This window comes from Ochotona curzoniae, unplaced genomic scaffold (genome assembly GCF_017591425.1).
Source record: "Ochotona curzoniae isolate NIBS_2020 unplaced genomic scaffold, NIBS_Ocur_1.0 scaffold_4701, whole genome shotgun sequence".
NCBI lineage: Eukaryota > Metazoa > Chordata > Mammalia > Lagomorpha > Ochotonidae > Ochotona > Ochotona curzoniae.
Genome location: NW_024467122.1, coordinates 58,571,649 through 58,591,059, shown reverse-complemented (window position 1 = coordinate 58,591,059; position 19,411 = coordinate 58,571,649). Strand labels below are relative to the sequence as shown.

General features: G+C 45.9%; 1 protein-coding gene across 1 annotated transcript in view; it reads left to right on the top strand.

The window, feature by feature from the left end:
* The first annotated feature begins 2,004 nt into the window (after positions 1-2,004).
* MYO5A (myosin VA) overlaps positions 2,005-19,411 on the top strand; it is a 174,619-nt gene continuing 157,212 nt past the window's right edge. Inside the window, exon 1 of the mRNA XM_040969826.1 lies at positions 2,005-2,068. Coding sequence (XP_040825760.1) covers positions 2,042-2,068 — 27 coding nt within the window. The 5' untranslated portion in view covers positions 2,005-2,041. The remainder of the gene's footprint in view (positions 2,069-19,411) is intronic.

The window sequence follows — 19,411 nt, the reverse complement described above, 5'->3', positions numbered from 1 at the left end:
AAAAAATGGAAAGAAAAATTGAAATTTACAATGCCATGAAGTTAAATAGCATGCTACCAAATGAGTAATGTGTCACAGCAGGTTAAACTTATACAGATTTATTTATTCATTTGAAAGGCAGAGTTAGACACAGAGATCTTCCATCTCCTGGCTCACTCCTCAAATGGCTGCAACACCCAGATGGAAGCCAAGAGCTTTATCTGAATCTCCCCGGTGGATGACAGGCCCCTTGAGCCATCATCTGCTGCCTTCCCAGGCACATTAGCAGGGAGCTAGGCTGGAATAGCTGGGACTGGAGCCAACACCCATGTGATGCCAGAACTGCAGGTGGTGACAACCTACTGTGTCACACTGCTGACCCCTAAGTTTTTTTTTTTAAGTTAGCATTGTTTACATAGTTGAGAGGCCTGTATGCCTACATGGGTCTCCTATTAACGTGGGGAGGGTTGAGGTATGGAGGAAGGTGGGTGAGAGGAATGTTTCCATTTTTTTTTCCAGAAGCAGAAGTGGATGGGGCCACTTCTGACTAGCGAAGTACGACACACCCATGAGACACAGGTTTTTAAGTCTTCCCACTCCGCATTTCTCAGTAGTCCTGGAGGCCGGAGGGTGAGAAATGGGGCTGCACAATGAGCTCATGAGGAGCTGGAAGCCAGGCCTCCGCCAGTCTCCACACAGCGCTTCTTTCGTCCTGTGGTTATCACTGCTGGGGAGAAGGGTGGGGCTCGGGAACCAGGAAGAGATTGGGGTGTTAGAGCCGGAGCTCACAGACCACCTGGGGGGGCTTTGGACTTTGCATCCTCTGGCATTTCTGCAGACTGGAGGCCAGCGAGCAGGCATGAGCGCTGCTTACTTGCCCCTTCCTTTGGCGCATGGCTTTCCTTCAACAAATCTCCCATCACACATAGAACCAGCGGCCCCAGTCTTGAGCGTGGCCGTGATAAAAAGAAAAGAAAACCTCAGATGGTTTAATCAGGAACCAAAGCGTGGGAGGGGAGAAGTCTGCATGGAGAGGGGCTTGGGAGGATCACGTGCCCGCACTTCCTGTGCAAGGAAACCGTTAGGCTGAGGACTTTGACCTTGTGACATAGTTAGACTGCAGGTACACTCCATAAGAAATCCTCTGCCCCTGGGAAGGGGCATCTGGGTCAGCTTCAAGGGGCACCATGGAGCTGATAATCCCCAGAGGTTAAACAGGCCCGGGCAGGGGGGCCGGGGCTGAGGCTGTCATACCTTGCAAATGCACAGGTCTAGGTTGGAGGTATCCGGGCTGTGCTGTGAGGGGCCCTTTCTTTAAGGCTCCCTTAATTCTCTCGAGCCTAGGACGGTGCCATTCTCTGGCACCTTGACACCACCCTGCAGTGGCCACCGAGGTGTTCCTATTGACCTTGCAGATCCTTTGCCTCAGATTCCCGGGTATACTGCGCTTATCAAGGTTCGGGGGGCGGGGGGGGAGTTGTAGGTTACTCCAACCTTTCTAGAAGACTTCCCCTAAATGCACGCCGGCACAGCAAGAAGCAGTCTGGCTGGCCTTCTACCTGGACGAGGAGGCAACCCCTGCTGCGCGGGGCTGGGCCGCGGTCCGGCGCGGGTTCTGAGGGATGCAGGATGCCCGCAGCCGATGGGAGGCAGCCTGAGCCCGAGAGAGCCCGGGGTAGCCGCGGAGGCAGCGCGCTGGAGCGCAGCCTCCTCCCGCTCCCACAATGCACAGGGAGGCGGCGGCCGCTGCATCGCCGGCTGCCGAGGAGGCTGGCTGCGGCGGCACCCACCCCGAGCAGCCTGGGCACGCGAGGCGCTCGCGGTAGCTCGCGCCGAGTCCGGGAGTGATGGCGAGGCCCCCGCGCGCCGCCCGCGCCTGAGGCGCCGCGCCCCGCCCCGGCCCGCCCCGCCCGGCTCCGCGTGGTCCGCCTCGCCCGGCCCTGCCCCGCGCGCCCTGCTGCCCGCTGGCCCCGGTGCTTCCTAGTCGGCGCGGCCGGCGGCCCGGGCGAGGTGCGGCCTCGGCGCAGGAGGCCGTGGGGGCGTCGGTGCGCAGGGCCCAGCCATGGCCGCGTCCGAGCTCTACACAAAGGTAACGCGCCCTGGGGAGGGGCCTCTGGGCAGGCCCGGGCCGCAGGCTGCCAGGAGCGGCCGGGCAGGGGCACCAGGGCCCGGCGGAGGCGGCCAGCATCCCCTTCGCCACTCGCCCCGCTGGCCAGCGTTTCCAAACCCCCGGCCCTGCCTGCCCCTGGCCTGCAGCGGCACCTTCCGCTTTCCGGCGTTGATGTTAGGGGGTCGGCGTTGGGAGGCCTGTCGTGGGGGTCACCTGGCCATCCCTTGCCAGGCTGCTCGGGGTGTGGGGGGGGGGAGGGGGAGAGCAAAGGGGCACGAGGTTTTGAGTGGAAAAGCGGGAGCGGGCCAGGGCCGCCTTGCCTTCCGCTTTTGCTTGGGGAGGAGTCCGGCTGCTGGGAGATGCTGGCTAGGGTTGCTCCAATGGTCACCCTCGTGGGGACTGTAGCTCAAAATAACGCGTGGTGTGGCTGCTGCAGAGCTGCTCGTGCCACCGACCAGACTTCCTGGGAGGTGCTTTGCAACCCTGCTCGCAGTGGCTAGTTGATTGTCACCTTTAGCGGCCCTGTTTCCGATGGCTACCCTGGAGCAGCCAGCCCTTCAGAGGAGGATGCTGCCCCAGGAGTGCCAGCTGACTGGACTGTGGCCTTGTCCTCCAGTCTTGGTTCGCAGCTGGCACGGAATCCCTAGAGCCTTGTTAGGCTCTGTGTCTTAGCCTTCTCTGGGGAGCCTTTTTGCTTCTGGGATTAAGTGAAGGCAAGAGGCAGCCCTTTCTTCTTAGGCTGTTCTCGAATCTGGGCATCTCTGACATCTTTTGGAGAGCTGTCCCATTGAAAGGCTGTCCTGAGCGTTTGCTTCGGATGGTGTGAGTGCCCTGTGTGGATGTTTGTGGTTACGGCCTCGTACGCTGTAATTCCCGTGGAAGTAGATGTGACAGTCATAGATTACCTAATTCCAGTCAAGGGAATTGTGCTAACTTTTCAGATTTGCATTTGCAGCTGAGTCAACATTTACGCTGTAGGAATCATTGCTTCCAAATGTGACCCAAGGAAGCCCAGGATCCAAGTTGTAACACATTTATGGGGGGAAGGAGGTGTGAGCTGCAGGACCCCTGGATTTTAACTGGGATCTCTTTACTCACCTTGTGATCTCTGGCAAGTCGCCTAATCCTTTCTCACAGGCGAAAGGAGTTTGTTGTACCTACTCCTCAACCCTTCCCTGATTTTGTTAAGGTCAGACTTAGTAGCTGTGCGAACTCTTTGTATCTTGTGGATCTCTGCCCTTGTGAGGAAGCAGATGATCAGTTCCCTCCATGGAAATGAGGAGCTGCTATGAGACATTTTCTGGGACGTATGTCCGTCCGTCCGTCTGTCCTTCCTTCTGTCCTCCCTTCCTCCTTCCCTTCCTCCTTTTCTTTTTCTTTCTTTCTCTTTCTTTCTTTCTTTCTTTCTTTCTTTCTTTCTTTCTTTCTTTCTTTCTTTCTTTCTTTCTTTCTTTCTTTTCTTTTCTTTCTCTTTCTCTTTCTCCTCCTCCTCCTTCTCTCTTTTTTTTTTTCTTCTTTAAAGATTTACCACAGTTTTTGAAAGGCAGACTTACAGAGACAGAGAGGGATCTTCCATCAGTTGGTAGACTTCCCAAATGATCACAGTGGTTGGGGATGGACCAAGCTAAAGCCAGGAACCTGAAATTTCATCTAGATGTCACATAGGGGATAGGACCAAAAGTCCCTAGGCCATCTGCTATTTTCTGAGGCACATTAGTAGGGAGCTGGATTGGAAGTGGAGCAGCTGGGACTTGAACTGTTACTCTTTTGAGAGGCCACTGCCACAGGTGACATTCTAAACCACTGCACCATAAAGCCTGTCTGGGACCTCTTTCTGACCTCAGAGTTAACAACTGCAGAAGTGGAACTTCTCTAAATCTGGTTAATTCTTTATATATATATACACACACACACATATATACACAAAGATACACACACATATATACATATAGGTGTATTTATATATATATATTTTTGTTTTGTTTTGTTTTGTTTTTCTCAGCTCTCCTCAGAGAACTGAAGGCAGCTGTGAGGTCCCATTGCCTCTGATTTTGGAAGTCAAGCTATATATATATATTTTTTTCTAGTGTATAAGTAAATGCTACCCAAAACTGATTAGCTGATTATAATTTACTTTATTAACAAATACACAGTGTTCAGTGTATACCATATCAGGTTCTGTTTTACAGATTTCAGCATTTAATCCTCATGTTGAATAAATGAGCTGGACACAAGGAAATACCAACTTTTTTTTAATTTATTGTCTATTTTTACTTCTAAGTCAGTTGCAGAGAGAAAGAGAGACGTAGATAGAAATCTTTCATCTGCTGGCTCATTCCTCAAATGGCTGCAAAGGCCAGAACTGGACCCATCATAAGTCAAGAGCCAGGAGCTTCTTCTGGGTCTCCCACATGGTTGCAGGGGCCCAAGGACTTGAGCTATCCTCTGCTGCATTCCCAGGTGATAAGCAGGGAGCTAGATGGAGGTGGAGCAGCTGGGACTAGACCCAGTGCCCACATCGGATGCCAGTGTCCCAGACAGAGGTGCCAACCACCCCAGAGTCACTTAAAAAAAAAGATTACTTATTTTGTAAGTCAAAGTTTTCCTACCACTGGTTCATTCTTCAAGTAGCCACAATGGTCAGGCCTAAGCCAGGCTAAAACCAGGAGCCAGCAACTTCATCTGAGTCTCCCACATGAGTGGCAGGGCACAACCCATTGGGCTGTCTTCTGCTGCTTTGCTGGAGGAGCCAGGATGTAAGCCTGCATCCATACAGGATGAGAGTGTCATAGGCAGTCACTTTATAGGTTACACTACAGTGCCAGCCTGAGTCATTTTTCAATAAAAAGACACCAGTCTGTCAACATTCCATAGTTACTCTGTGTAGCCTCCATCCATGCCCTTGCTCTATAGTGAACTTTATTTACTTATTTGAGAAACAGACTGAGAGACCTCCCTTTCTGCTGGTTCACCCTGTGAAATGCCCACACTGACTGAAGCTGGGTTACACTGGAGCTAGAAGACAAGAAATTAATCCGAGTCTCCCCAACGGCTGGCAGGGACCTAGCTCCTGGATCCATCACCTGCTTCCTCTGGGATCTGCACTGGCAAGAAGCGGAGCCAGGAACAGGAGTTGGGAGTTGAACCCAGGAGTTCTGACATGGTTGCTGATCTCTGAACCACTAGACCAAATGCCTATCCCAAAAAGGCCATCTTTGAACCACCACTAATAATGAGATGCTTATGTGTGATGCCTGCATCTCATGGGTGCTTGTTCTAATCCCAGCTGCTCCACTCCAATCCAGCTCCCTGCCAGTTAAAATGGCCTGAGTGCTTGGCCCCCTGCCACCCACTGGGAAGACCCTGCTGAAGCTTCTTGCCCCTGGCTTCAGCCTGCCTCAGTCCTGTGAACCAGCGAATGGAAGACTCCTCACTGTCTCTCCTTCTCTCTTTGTAATTCTTTCTAAATAAATGCTTTTTTTAAAAAAAATAAAATTCATTTTTTTAGTCATAAAGATAGTTTGATACAGACATTGACTCTGAAGCTGGAGCTTAAACTGACTAAATATACTTATGCCCCAGAGTGTTCTTGTCCCTTGGATTTTCATTGGCTCCTGCTTTTTGTGAATGGGCCTTTGCTTAATGATAGGTCGAGATCTTTATGGGACAGCCTGTGCGACTGTTGGAAGATTCCAACAAGTAAGAGGAAGTCCTTTCGCTCAAGGAGCACTCATGTGCTGCTGTTTTGTTGTTGTTGGTGGTGTTTTTAAGATTTATTTACTCACTTGAAAGGCAGTTCTACAGAGAGTGAGGAAGAAAGGAAAGGAGGGGAGAAGAGATTCCATCTGCTGATTGACTCCCCAAATGGCTGCAATAGCCAGTCAGGAACCAGGAGGCAGGAGCTCCAACCTGGTCTTCTACATGGGTCGGAGGGCCCCAAGTGCTTGTGCTGTATTGGCTGTTTTCCAAGGTGCATTAGCGCGGAGCTAGATTATAAGTGGAACGGCTGGGATTTGTTTTGTTTTGTAAGATTTACTTATTTTTATTGGAAAGGCAGATATACAGAGAGAAAGAACTTCTTTCTGCTGATTCACTCCCAAGTGCCCACAAGACCAGAGCTGAGCCAATCCAAAGCCAGGAGCCAGGAGTTTCCTCTGGGTCTCCCATGAAAGAGTAGTTACAAGGCTTTGGACCATTCTCTACTGCTTTTCCCAGGCCACAAGCAGGGAGCTGGATGGGAAAGAGAGTAGTTGGGTCTTAAACTGGCACCCACATGGGTTCCTGTTGCATGCAAGGCAAGGATTTAGCCAGTAGGCTGTTGCGGTAGACCCAATAGCTGGGCTTTGAGCAAGTGCTCACAATGGGTGCCAGCATCACAGATGCTGTGCTGCCTTGCCAGCCTCAGCACAGAGTGATTCTTATACCCTTCCTCATTTTGAGTTTCCAAGGACACACATAACCCACTGTTGCCATAACAACAGATAGACAGCTGGCGTATTAGTAGAGGATAGAGGTTTGGGATGTGGGGAAAGTTGGAATGAGTCCAGGGCTGGTGATTATTAGGGAAGAAGGAGGAAACGATTAGAATTAGTTATCAGTGGATAAACATAGGGGTCTTTCCTTTGCAGAGGATAATAGAGAAGGAAGTTCTGGGATAAATTACAAGGAATGATGTATTGGTGACATGCCATAATTACAGTATTCAGCGTTGTGGTTCAATCTGAAAAGTGCCCTTTAAAAAATGTCACCCAGCGTTCACAGGCAGATTGATTTTGATGAGTGATACAGATCAGCTTCTGTTAACGGTGAGGGGCGATGGGCTAGACACTGTTCAGTTTTCTTTTTTTCTTTTTCCTAGCTAGAAAGGAAATAGTTTTGTCATAGTAATTTAGCAGGACTTCCATTTTGTAACATTTCTCGGGAGTATACATCTTTAAAGGGTAATGATTGGATTCTGGGGATATAATGATTTCTAGAAGTTCACCTTTTGGTCAAAATGTTTCTTGATTAAAAAAAAAACAAACAAACAGCTTTCTTGAGATGCAATTCACATTGTACAATTTACCAATGCAAAGTGTACTACTGAAGGCACAGGGTGTGCAGTTGGGCGACTTTCCGCGTAGTGTTACAGTTGTGTGTTGAGCTGTTCTTAGGGCCACTTGCCTTGCTCCCCAGAGAGCTAGAGGCAGCTGTGAGATCCCATTGCCTCTGATTTGGAAAATGCTTGCTAATCTTGACTTGCTGTTGGAAGTCTGCAACATAGCATCACCACAGGTTCTTTGTGCAACTACAAAGGATGCAGCCTTGTGGAGCAAGGCTCATCAGTTCGACTTGGAAAGGATCACCAGTCCTAGTAATTGTGCTAGCCTGCTAGTTCTTCTCACAGGAAGTTCCCAACACCAAAGATAGCACTTGGGCGACCTGAGGGTGTTTCATTAGGAGTTCCTGTGTGTGCTAAGATGCTGAGTGTTGTGTGCAATACCGTGTGAATTTTTCCAAATGAAACGCATCTGCCAGGCCAGTATTGCATGCCATGACCTTCCTTTTGCACTGTATTTCCCATAGCTGCTGAAGCCACATGGCATCCTTTTCTGTGATAGTCTCACTTGTGTATTCTTTGCTGTTGTCCTTCAGCTATCACTTCTAGCAGTTTAGTATTTTCTTATACTTCAGAGTGCTTTCAGCATCTTAACGAAGAACAGAGTCTCATGTCTGATCATGTGCTGATTGGGATTTGGCAAGTGCACTCAGTAACCTCAAGTCTTCTGGCATGCCCCTTTGATTTGGGTTTCTTGCCGATGTCCTGAGGCCTGCGATCAGCACTGCCATCCTGGTTCCTCAGACAGGAAACCTCTGTGTTGTTTCCTTTGTTGCCCTTATCCTCTACTTCTCTGTCAGTCCCGACTCAGTCGTGGCCCATGGACAGCTCAGATTCTGAACCACCATCTGCATTTCGTTCTGTCTGAATGACCCGGAACCATTTCTGTCTTACTATGGTTTGTACGTGTATTGACAGCTCCCACAAGGCTCTAAACCCTCTGAAAGAATGCCTTGTTTGTTTGTCGTGGGGCCTAACACAGTGTCTTAAAAAGAACAAATATTTGTTGACTGAATTAGCATGCGAGCAGAAGAAGCGCAGATGGAAAATACTGGTTTGGGATGATTAGTCCCCTTGTAGGGACAAGGCAGAGTACGAAGTGGTTAAACAAGTAAACACACTTTCAGGCATGTTGAACAAGGATGAGTAAGAGGAGAGCCGGAGGCCAGGGAGACCAAGGAGGCCGTCTCAGGGACTAAACTGTGAAGCTATGGAAGTCTGGAAGACAGAGGTGCAGGCGGAAAACGTGGGAAAATGTGGGAGACACATCTCCAAGATAAATTCTGTACAGAATGAGGGGAGAGAGAGAACAGGGTAAGATAATCCTGGTGTCTCTGGTGTTGGAAATTGGCAGTTAATTACTAGTTCATAATGATTTTTTACTGACTCGAACTTGAGATCTTACTTGGAAATACTTTTAGCTGCTTGAGCAAGATTGGCTCAATGCTAATGATTTCCCCTGGACTTCTGTACTTGATCTTGAAGGGTGAAAGTTTCATGTACTGCCCATAGGTTAAAAGATTGCCAAGAGGTTCTAGTTCTAGACAGATTTGCAACCTACAGACAAATAATTTAAATAGTCCTGGTGCTTTTGGCTTTGTAAAGTAGAGGGAAACTTGGAGGAAGGTCTGGGCTGTGGGATTGACCCACAGTCTCCAAGGAAGGACTGTGGGGAGGGTGAGAATGGAAAGAGATCATCTCCCTTCTTAAGAAACAAGTTTAGATTTACTTACATATTTGAAAGGCAGAGAGACACAGATTTTTTTTAAAGATTTATTTATTTTTATTGCAAAGTCAGATATACAGAGAGGAGAAGAGACAGAGAGGAAGATCTTCCGTCCAACGATTCACTCCCCAAGTGACTGCAATGGCCAGAGGTGTGCCAATCTGAAGCCAGAAGCCAGGAGCTCTTTCGAGTCTCCCATGCGGGTGCAGCGTCCCAAGGCTTTGTGTCATTCTCGACTGCCTTCCCAGCCCACAATCAGGGAGCTGGATGGGAAGTGGAGCTGCTGGAATTAGAACTGGCGCCCATATGGGATCCCAGTGCATTCAAGGTGAGGATCTTTAGGCATTAGGCTACTGTACCGGGCCCAAGACAAAGATATTTTCCACCTGCAAGCTTGTTTCCCATTTGCCTGCAACAGCCGGGGCTGGGCCAGGTTGAAGCCAGGAGCCCAGAATCCAGTCCAGATCTCCCGTATGGCTAGCGGGGACCTAAGTATATTTGGGCCATCATCTGCTGCTTCTGTTTCATAGGAAGCTGAATAGGAAGTGGAGGAGCCGGAACTTGAATCAGATACTTGGATATGGGATGTGGGTGTCCCATGTGCTGCACCAAATTCCCACCCCATCTTACTTCTTACCGTAAAAGTGTTTTATCTTTCCTATTTTTCATTCTGTGATCAATTTGACCTTCAGGAAGAATTTAGATGCACTTGGTTAATTGTAGAGTAGACTTGAACTTAGTATTTTCCATTTCAGTAGTTCCTAGTGAAGTACAGGGTGTTATTACAGTTTACATTTCTGGCTGGTCTGTGAAGCAAGGTCTTTCCCTAGGTAAGGGATCCTAGCTTCTCTTCTTCCACCCAGCTGGACAGGCCTTTTCCAGACTTTTCTCACTGACTTCCCTACTCAGTTTATCCCGTTCTCTCCAGAACTCCTTTCTCCGCACTCACTCTCTCATTAGTTTTATTGAGGTATAATATGCATACAAGAAAAGGCATTTTAAGTGTATAGCTTGCTGAATTTTAATTGATAGATTCAGTCATGTAACCACTACCACCTGTACTAACAACATATTGGACTTGTCCATCACCCTCAAAGTCTTCTTGTGTTTGGCAGTTTCTTCCCCGGAACTAATTCAGCCAATTGAAATGAGTTGTAATTGCCTATCAGGGCAGAAGAAAGGGACTTGTTTTTGTAAAATTAATGTTGTGATTCCAGCTTAGCCTTATACGAAGGCCTAGCCTTGGTCACCACTCTGGCGAGGGTGTGTTTTCAGGGAGAGAAGGGAAGAGGTGGAGCCGAGATTTAGCTGTTACCTCATCTTTCCTTCACACATTTGCCCTTCTGCCTGTATTCAAATTGCATGCCTTTGATGCCTCATTTCATTAGTTTTTTTTTTTTTAACTTTCTGAAATGTGTTTTGGTCAGGTTTTTCCTTTAATGGTTCCCCTTCCCCATCTACCTTGGTTGCAACATCAGTGTGAGTTTGCGTGACTATAATTTAAGCTTTGCACAAACTTATTCCTGACTTCTTCATACCTCGGACTTTCTGTATCTCTCTCTGAATCCTCCTCACTTGGAATTTGCCTAACCCAACAGATATTAGCAGTAAACATTTCTTTTCCAACAGAGACTTTTGCCAATTATAGATATTATTAGTGATGTGATTGTGCTTTGATTTCAAAATAAAGTCATTGGAGGGAGATTCAATATACAAAAGATAAACTTGACTGTCCTTGACCACTTGAAACAAGAGCCTGCTTTGTCTTTCCAGGAATCCTGTGCATGTGGACATAGTGAAACTAGAGAAATTTCAGAATAGGAGACATAGAATGAAGAGAGCAGGGAAGATTGTAGAAGGGTTAAAGCGATAGAATGTTCTTGTTTATAAAGATAAAACTAAGCTGGAAAAATGGTGACGTATCTGATACCAAGAATAGTAGAAGGTTATACATTAAATCTGAGATTTTAGATTCCTTGTTAGATCTTAACATAGATAAATGTATGTCATTTAAAATTAATTTCTACATTAAATGTTAAGTTTTACATGTATGAAATCTAGTGCCTGAAGTTATGGTGTGACCAGAGATGTGGTATGCAAATAAAGAGGACCTGTGTAACCAGGCATGGCAGTTCTGACACACCAACTTAAGTTCTCTCTGACGTGTTACAGTTAGTCAGCCAAAGCTGCTTCAGTTGCTTGTAGCAGAGACTAAAGTCACAGAGGATTTCCATTGCTTGTATTCCCCTCAAGGCTGGCATGGCTGGATTCAAGGCTCAGACGTGTTTTCTTTGGGCCAGGGGTGCTGTGTCAGTGACTCCTGCACTGTCTGACATTAGTTCTATCCTTCGAATAGTTCTTTTTGAGGTGGAAGGATGGTAGGTAGCACCTGCAGACAGCATGATCTTACAGACATGGCCACGGAAGAAGACAGCCTGAGAGAGGACTTCCACTGTCCTTGCTAGGAGTCATGTGCTCTCTGTCTGTGCCCAGTAGGCAGTGGGGGAGGAATACCATGAGAAGTCAGGGCTCACTTGTGGCTTGGCTGAGAGCTGTCCCTGTCAAAAGCAATAATGCTGGATAGATGAAGTGAAATCACTTCCTGGAGTTGACACCCACTGCTGCAGAAGTGACAGGAGATGCTGTTCTACCCCTCTGTGACCGGAGAGCAGAATGGGAGTGTTATGCGTGACCATGAGGATTGTATGTGTCTTTCTCCCCCAAAATAATTTTGAGTTAAAAAACATCCATAGAGGGCCTGGCGGTGTGGCCTAGCGGCTAAAGTCCTTGCCTTGAACGCCCCGGGATCCCATATGGGCGCCGGTTCTAATCCCGGCCGCTCCACTTGCCATCCAGCTTCCTGCTTGTGGCCTGGGAAAGCAGTCGAGGACGGCCCAAAGCCTTGGGACCCTGCACCCGCGTGGGAGACCCGAAGAAGTTCCTGGATCCTGGCTTCGGATGGGTATAGCATCGGCCGTTGCGCTCACTTGGGGAGGGAATCATTGGACAGAAGATATTCCTCTCTGTCTCTCCTCTCTGCCTTTCCAAAAATAAATAAATCTTTATAAAAAAAATCCAAAGAGAACTGTACAGCAAATATTATTGATATGAATAGCACATCAGAGATAGAAGATTTGAAGGCTGTTCTATTCAATCTTAGTTGATTAGGGGGGTCCTAATGTCATCTTTGCTACTGGTTTGTTCCTGCAGTATTTCTCCACCATCCTATTTTATTGTATTTTCTTCACATGGTCACTTCCATGTCTTATTCTCTTGCCCAGTGATAGATAGGTCGTGCAGTTTCTTTTTCCATCTTTTTAACTGTCCGTAGCACCCCTTGTTCATATTTGGAGATGTTCTGCCTTTGACACTAGTCTGCCCACCCTATCATCCTATTTAACCTCCAGTTGTTTCACATTATCTCCCCACCCTTAAGCTCTATTGTACTTTGCTATTATGCCCAACATATTTGTGTACACCCACACTGAAATAAGAATCAACTGTTAATTTTGTTAAGATTTTTATCTGTAATCGTAATGCTCTTAAATAATCTTAAAAAAGAATTTTAATTGATATGCAATTTGTAATTTTATAAGGGTGCATAATAATGACTTTATGATACAATGTGTAAGGATCAGAGTGAGGATTTTTTTATTATTACAAAATTTGTTGAAAATATTTTAATATTCTGTTGCCTGGTTATGCTATTGGACTTTTTCACTGTTAGAACTTTGTGCAAAATCCTTGTTTGAATTGATCTGTTTTAGTCAAAATCTACCTCTCTTTGGCAAGAAATTGCATATTTGTTTATGCAGTGTGGGGCATTCACATTCGTTTCATTTTAAAAATAGCACTTTTAATGTGCATTGCCACAGGGCTAGGGTGACCAGATGTCCTACTTCTGGAAGCTGCTTTCTGCCATTCAGTATTTTTATTCTGTTTTGAGAAATCTTCTTACAGTAGAAATACATATAGTTATTGCAAAAAAAGTTAACCTTTTGGAAATCCAGAAGAGTTTCTTTTTCTATTTTCAATGCTATTCACTCTTTCTCCTTGATCTTGGAAGAAAATGGGCCAGAGAGAATGATTCAGTTAAAAGAGAAAGAACTGTGGTATTCTTGTCTTAAGAGTATTGTTAAAGTAATTGTAATTTGCTGAAATGTGCTGGTGGCCTTGTTGTGATACAAGGGGTTAAGCTGCCACTTGCAACGCCAGCATCTCATGTTGGAGCTCCAGTTCAAATTCCAACTGCTCCATGTCCAATCCAGTTCCCCGTTAATGCGCGTTAAAAGGCAGTGAAGGATGGTCCAAGTAAGAACCTGGACCCTGCTGCCCACGAGGGAGACCTCAAAGAAATTCCAGGCTTGTGGCTGTGGCTTGGCCCAGCCCTGGCGGCCATTGCAGCCACTTGAGTAAGTGAGCCACTGGATAGAAGATCTCTCCTTTTCTTTGTCTCTTCCTTTCAGTTAAGTAGATAAATAAGCAAATGTTAAAAAAATATTGGCAATTCATCATTTTCTTGCGGACAGCATGCCATTGGAACACACATTTGTCTAGAGCAGGCAATGGATATATTTTGCCTTCAAGGGAATGATGAGAACCCTGAACTCTATTACTACCTGCTTTAAAACATTAGGATGGGGCTGGTGCGGTAACCTGGTGGCTAACCTGGTGGCTAACCTGGTAACCTGGTGCACGCACTGGGATCCTATATAGGTTCTGGTTCTAATCCCAGCAGCCCTGTTTCCCATCCAGCTCTCTGCTTGTGGCCTGGGAAAACAGTCGAGGATGCCCCAAAGCCTTGGGACCCTGCACCCGCATGGGAGACCCATAAGAAACTCCGGGCTCCTGGCTGTGGATCAGCTCAGCTCCGACTGTTTCGTCCACTTGGAGAGTATATCAATAAATGGACAATCTTCCTCTCTGTCTCTCCCCGTCTCTATGTATCTGGTTTTTCAATAAAAATGAAAAAATTAATATTAAAAAAAACCCATTAGAAAGGAGTGAAATATACCTGGAGCTAAAGGCAGCAACTTAGAACGGGATCTTTGTAACACTCAGAAGTGTAGGGGTTTCTGAAGCCTTTCGGTCATGGTGTGTACAGCAGCCTTGCAGGTAGGTGAAGCCTGATTGTATGGGGCCTGACATGCTGGGAACGGCTGCAACCTTGTATCCCTGTAAACCTCTGCCCCGACACTCAGAGACTGCATTGCAGTCCACTGTGTTCCCTCTGAGCACCTTAAAGATAAGGGAAAATGTTTATTTTGCTTGAATGAGATCTTTATTTGAGATATAATTCATATATCATACAGTTCACCCAAAATGTAATTTAGTGATTTTTTTTTAAAAACTCACCATTTAGAGCATCATTTGGCACCTAGCAAGTGCCAAGTCAAAGATTGAATGACTGACTGAATGAAATGACATTCAAGTATCCTTGCAAAGTTTTCTCCACATTTCTGATTTTTAACATTTCAGCATTCAGATGACTTCGTGCTTCAGTAACTTCCTGGGTTTCCTGTCTCACAGTCAGGGTGGTCCCAGGGAAGAAAAATTCCCTGCTCTCCTCATCAGTTCTCCAGTACTTCCAATCGTTCTCTTTTTTCAACCTGTGCTGTGATGAACTATACTGACCCAGAGTCCAGAGCTTCACCTGCTGGCCTCTCTCTCTTACAGTCCTGTGCTGTGATGAACTGTACTGACCCAGAGTCCAGAGCTTCACCTGCTGGCCTCTCTCTCTTACAGTCCTGTGCTGTGATGAACTGTACTGACCCAGAGTCCAGAGCTTCACCTGCTGGCCTCTCTCTCTCTTACAGTCCTGTGCTGTGATGAACTATACTGACCCAGAGTCCAGAGCTTCACCTGCTGGCCTCTCTCTCTTACAGTCCTGGCTGATGCACAGTTCCTTCCTCTTACGCCCTGCTTATCCATAGAATCAGCTTATTTTATACTCTGTTAATCAATACTCATAATCTTTTTAACCCTTTTTTAAAAAAATATTAATTTATTTGAAGGAGAGAGATACAGAACCAATCTCCTATCTGCTGGTTAGCTCCCAAAATGATAGGACTAGTCCAGGCCAAAGCCAGGAGCCAGAAACTTCTGGGTTTCCCATGTAGGTATAGTTGAGAATCTAACTGGCAGCCCAGGTGCTGCAGGCAGCAGCTTAATCCACTACCCACAACACCAGCATCCCTGCCATCTTGTCTTGAACTTTCACGACACTGGGGCTTTGCAAACATTACTGAATGTAGCAATAACCTAGGAAGTTTTAAAATGTAAATTTATTCATCCTGCCTCTAGAATCTGCATTTTATATTTATTTAAAAGACAGAGAGAGGGACAGACTGGCAGAGATATCTCATTCCCTGGTTCACTCCCTCAATTGCTTGCAATAGCCAAGGCTATGCCAGGGAACTCAATCCATGTCTCCCATGTGGGTGGCGGGGAGCGGACTTGCCATCTCCTGCCTTGCTGGTATGCGTTAGCAGGTAGCTAGAATCAGGATCAGAACTGGGATAGAATATAGACACTCTAGTATTGGATGTGGGCATCTCAAATAGCATCTTAAAAGCTATACCAAAAGCCCAGCCCAGAATCTACATTTTTAGCCAGTTTCATAGATGATCTAATGCAAGGCCATGGCCTACTGCACTGAGACACTACACAGGCCTTGCGTCTGAAGGCTGAGTTCCAGTTTTCTTGACTGTGTTCACCACGTTTTGGTCTTTCCAGAATCCCCTACCTAGGAAGCACACAGTAAAGGCAACTTGAGTTGGCTTCTGTATTTAGTGGTGGTAGTGAGTCTTTGGGGAATTGAAAGGTTATATTACACTACACATATTGTCAGCTGTGGTTTTGGTTGTTCCTCTAACACAGACACACACACACAGACACACACACACACAGAGGCTCTCCCTAATGCCTCACTTTTAACAAAATGTGTGAAAAGTCCTGGCTCATAGGAGTGACCCAGTAATCTTTTTGCTATTTTTAAAGGCAAGTGAAAAAACTGTCTCTCTTCTATGAACATATAATTGAGTGTCTTCTATGGCAAAAGATGTTCCATTACCTTTACTAATAATAGATGTGAAACAGTATAGAAAATGACTTGTACAATTACCTTGGGAGCTATTTTTCTTTTTTTTAAAAAAAAAAAAAGCTGCTGTGAAAATAGTAAATGTCCAGTGCAAATCCTCAGAAAATTTAGACATCTAAAAAATGCAGATATTCTTATGCTCCTCAGATCTTAACTTTAAAATATGTATTCATTACTTATTTGAAAGGCAGAGTGTTGTGATGGAGGGAGGGAAGATGCTAGAGAAAAAGAAAGGGAGAGAATCTCCCATTACTGATTGCCCCCCCAAACGCCCACAGTTGTGATAGATCAGCCAGGCCACAGGCAGGAGCTAGGCGTTCCATCTGGGTCTCCCACGTGGTGGCAGGAACCCAAGTACTGGGACTGTCTTTGTTATTTTTCCAGGTGCACTAGCAGGAAGCTGAGTTGGAAGAGGAGCAGCCAAGACTCAAAGCAGTGCTCAAAGGCAGCAGCTGTGCCTTGGCGCTGATCGCATTCTCCCCAGCCCTGTCCAGATATTCTCAGTAGTTTGATGTATGTCCATCTAAGTTACTTTGTGGCGAGGTTGCTTTCTTAGTGCAATATAAAAAACCTTCCCATTCCAGTACATGTTCTTTTACAATATGTTTTTTTGATGGCTTCAAAGTATAATATTGCGTGAATTTATCATGTTATTCCTCAAGTCTGCTCGTGGTTACTACAACTTGCATTCTTTTTAAGGAAAGATTAGTTATAGATTTTATGAATTTGGTTGTAATTGCACAACATCCCCCTTTTTCTGCAGTAACAGTATTGGTACCAGAACTTGGTGATTGTGGTGTCAGTGTTAAGAAGATTAATTAGTTAAAGCTTAGAACACTAAAAAACTCACAGCAATATTAAAGCCCTCAGTAATCAATGCTCAAATATAATTACCTATTTGTGATATCAGGGTATATCAGTTGCTGCAGCTTACTAGAAAGAAATTCTGCAGACCATGCAGATGGCAGAGTACTATTAGTAATTGATGCACCATGCAAATCAAGCTGTCGATTGGCTTCCGTTGGACAGATCAAAGGGTCGCTTCATCCTACAGTATTGTAGAGGCTGCATGGCAGGATGGATTCTATTATCATGGAATCATTACTATGTCTGCTTCCTTATAAGAAAAGCCATTCTTGGGGCTTGCATTGTGCTGCAGAAGGTTAAGTCATCAGCCCGTATGGGCTCTGCTTCATGTTCCCACTGCTGTACTCCCTGTCCAGCTCCCTGGCCCGGGAAAAAGCAAGATGACCCATGGGATGCAATTCCAGACTCCTGCCCCAACCCTGGATATTGTAGCCGATTGGAAATTGAGCTAGAAGAGGAAAGATCCCTTCTAATGCTACCTTTCAAGTAAAAAAAAATTTAATAAAATTACTATTAAAATATTATTTATTTTCATTAGCAAAATAGATTTTACAGAAAGAAGGAGAGATAGAGAAGGTCTTCCATCTGCTGGTTCAGTCCCCCGACCGGCTGCAACGGCTGGAGTTGAGCTGATCCAAAGGGCCCAAGGAGCTGCTCTTCCAGTGCACTAACAGCTGCTTTGGAAGTGGAGGAGCCAGGACATGAACATAGGGGATGCCAGCGCTACAGTGTAGAGGATTAGCTTGCTGTGTCACTGTGCCAGCCCTAATAAATAAAATCTCTTAAAACGTCACTCAGGATTCATTAGGCTTCTGAATCTGTACGTAATGGCAGGAAAACCTGGCTGTTGAGATGCTGTTGGCTTCAGAAACAGAGAGACTGATGGAAGGCTAAAGACATGGAGAAATACAGCAGGGGAGTCAAGAGAATCACATTCCCGAGAAGACTAAGAAGAAATTTAAGAAATTCTGAAAGGCCTCTAAAGAGACCAAATTAATTATTTATATATATATGTATATATATGTATATATATATAATTCTCTCTATATATAGATCTGTATCTATATCTATCTATTTATCTATCGATCTATATAGATGATCACTTCTCAGCCTTTTGGCTAAGGTGAAGTCTAAAATATATATAGGTGAAATAGATGGATAAATGGTTCTTGCTCCAGGATTCCAGTTCGAATACTGACTTAAGCTGGGCGGCATTTAAGATTTTAGACTGAGTTGTTGAGAATGTGGGCTCTAGGAAGACAAAAGGTGTTTCAGTGCGCCTGCGCGGGCGCTGCCTCCTGCGGCCCTTCACGCTAAGCAACTTCTCCATCAATGGACGGTTGTCCTCTGGTTTCCGTTTTGCATTGCCTTCACAGTGACGTCAGATGCAGCTGGAGCATGAGGCAGAAGGATCGTGTTAATTAATTCTAGCGAAACAAAAACTGCTTCAAATTATTAATGGAATAACAGCCTCGTTAAAAGACTGTAGAGCTTTTTTACTCTCCCAACCTCCCCCCTCACTCCCGCCGCCCTCGTTTATCCCAAGAAGCCAGGGAAGAGCGGCACACACTGTGTTTTAAGCTATTGCTTGTCCTGCCCTCCTCCTCAGGTGGTTCTGATTTCAGTGTGAATCATGTAGGTCAGGTGGTAAGTTTCTCTCCTTTCCTGTTTTTTGTTTGTTTGTTTCAGATTTATTTATTATTCTTATTGGACAGTCAGATATACAGAGAGAAGGAGATACACAGAGAAAAATCTTCCATCCGCTGTCTTACTCCCCAAGTGGCCACAGTGGCCAAAGCTGAGCTGATCCAAAGCCAGGAGCCAGGTGCTTTTTCTGGGTCTCCCGTGTGGGTGCAGGGTCCCAAAGCTTTGAGCCATCCTTGATTGCCTTTCCAGGCCACAAGCAGGGAGTTGGATGGAAAGTAGTGCATTGGGGACATGAACTGGCGCCCTTATGGGATCCCAGTGCATATAAGGCAAGGATTTAGCCACTAGGCTACCGCACCAGGCCCTCTCCTTCCCTGTTGAGGCTGCTCACTGGCTGCCTTAGGTGACAGTTTTCCAAAAATCAGAGCTTGCACTGTGGTTTGTCAGGATCTAAAAATGGCCACGATCTTTTTTTTTTTTTTTTACAGCTGTCAAAGGTTGGTTTGTATACAGTTGACCTAGCAAGCAAACAGTTGTGTGTACAAGTAGAGTGGCGAATCCCAGCTGGGATTGTCTGCTGGGTTGCTGGAGGGGGAAGAACGCTGTTTGTGTCTCCATCTCTGTTTCCCCAATCCTGCCTCCTGCCAGTTGACCTTGATTTGGTTTTTTTCTTGCAAGAAGTTACAGAAAGATGCATGCTGGGCACAGATAGCCCGAGTCTGGGAAAGACTTAAGTAACGCTGTCCTTTCCTATATGTAATCCTGTTGGCTTCCTTTGCGAGAACCAGAAAGTAGTTCAGTTTACATCTAATTTTAATAATAGATGAGCAGAGACCAGCAGCAAAAATATGCATAACATATGGTTTGCAGTTTTGGGGCAGACAA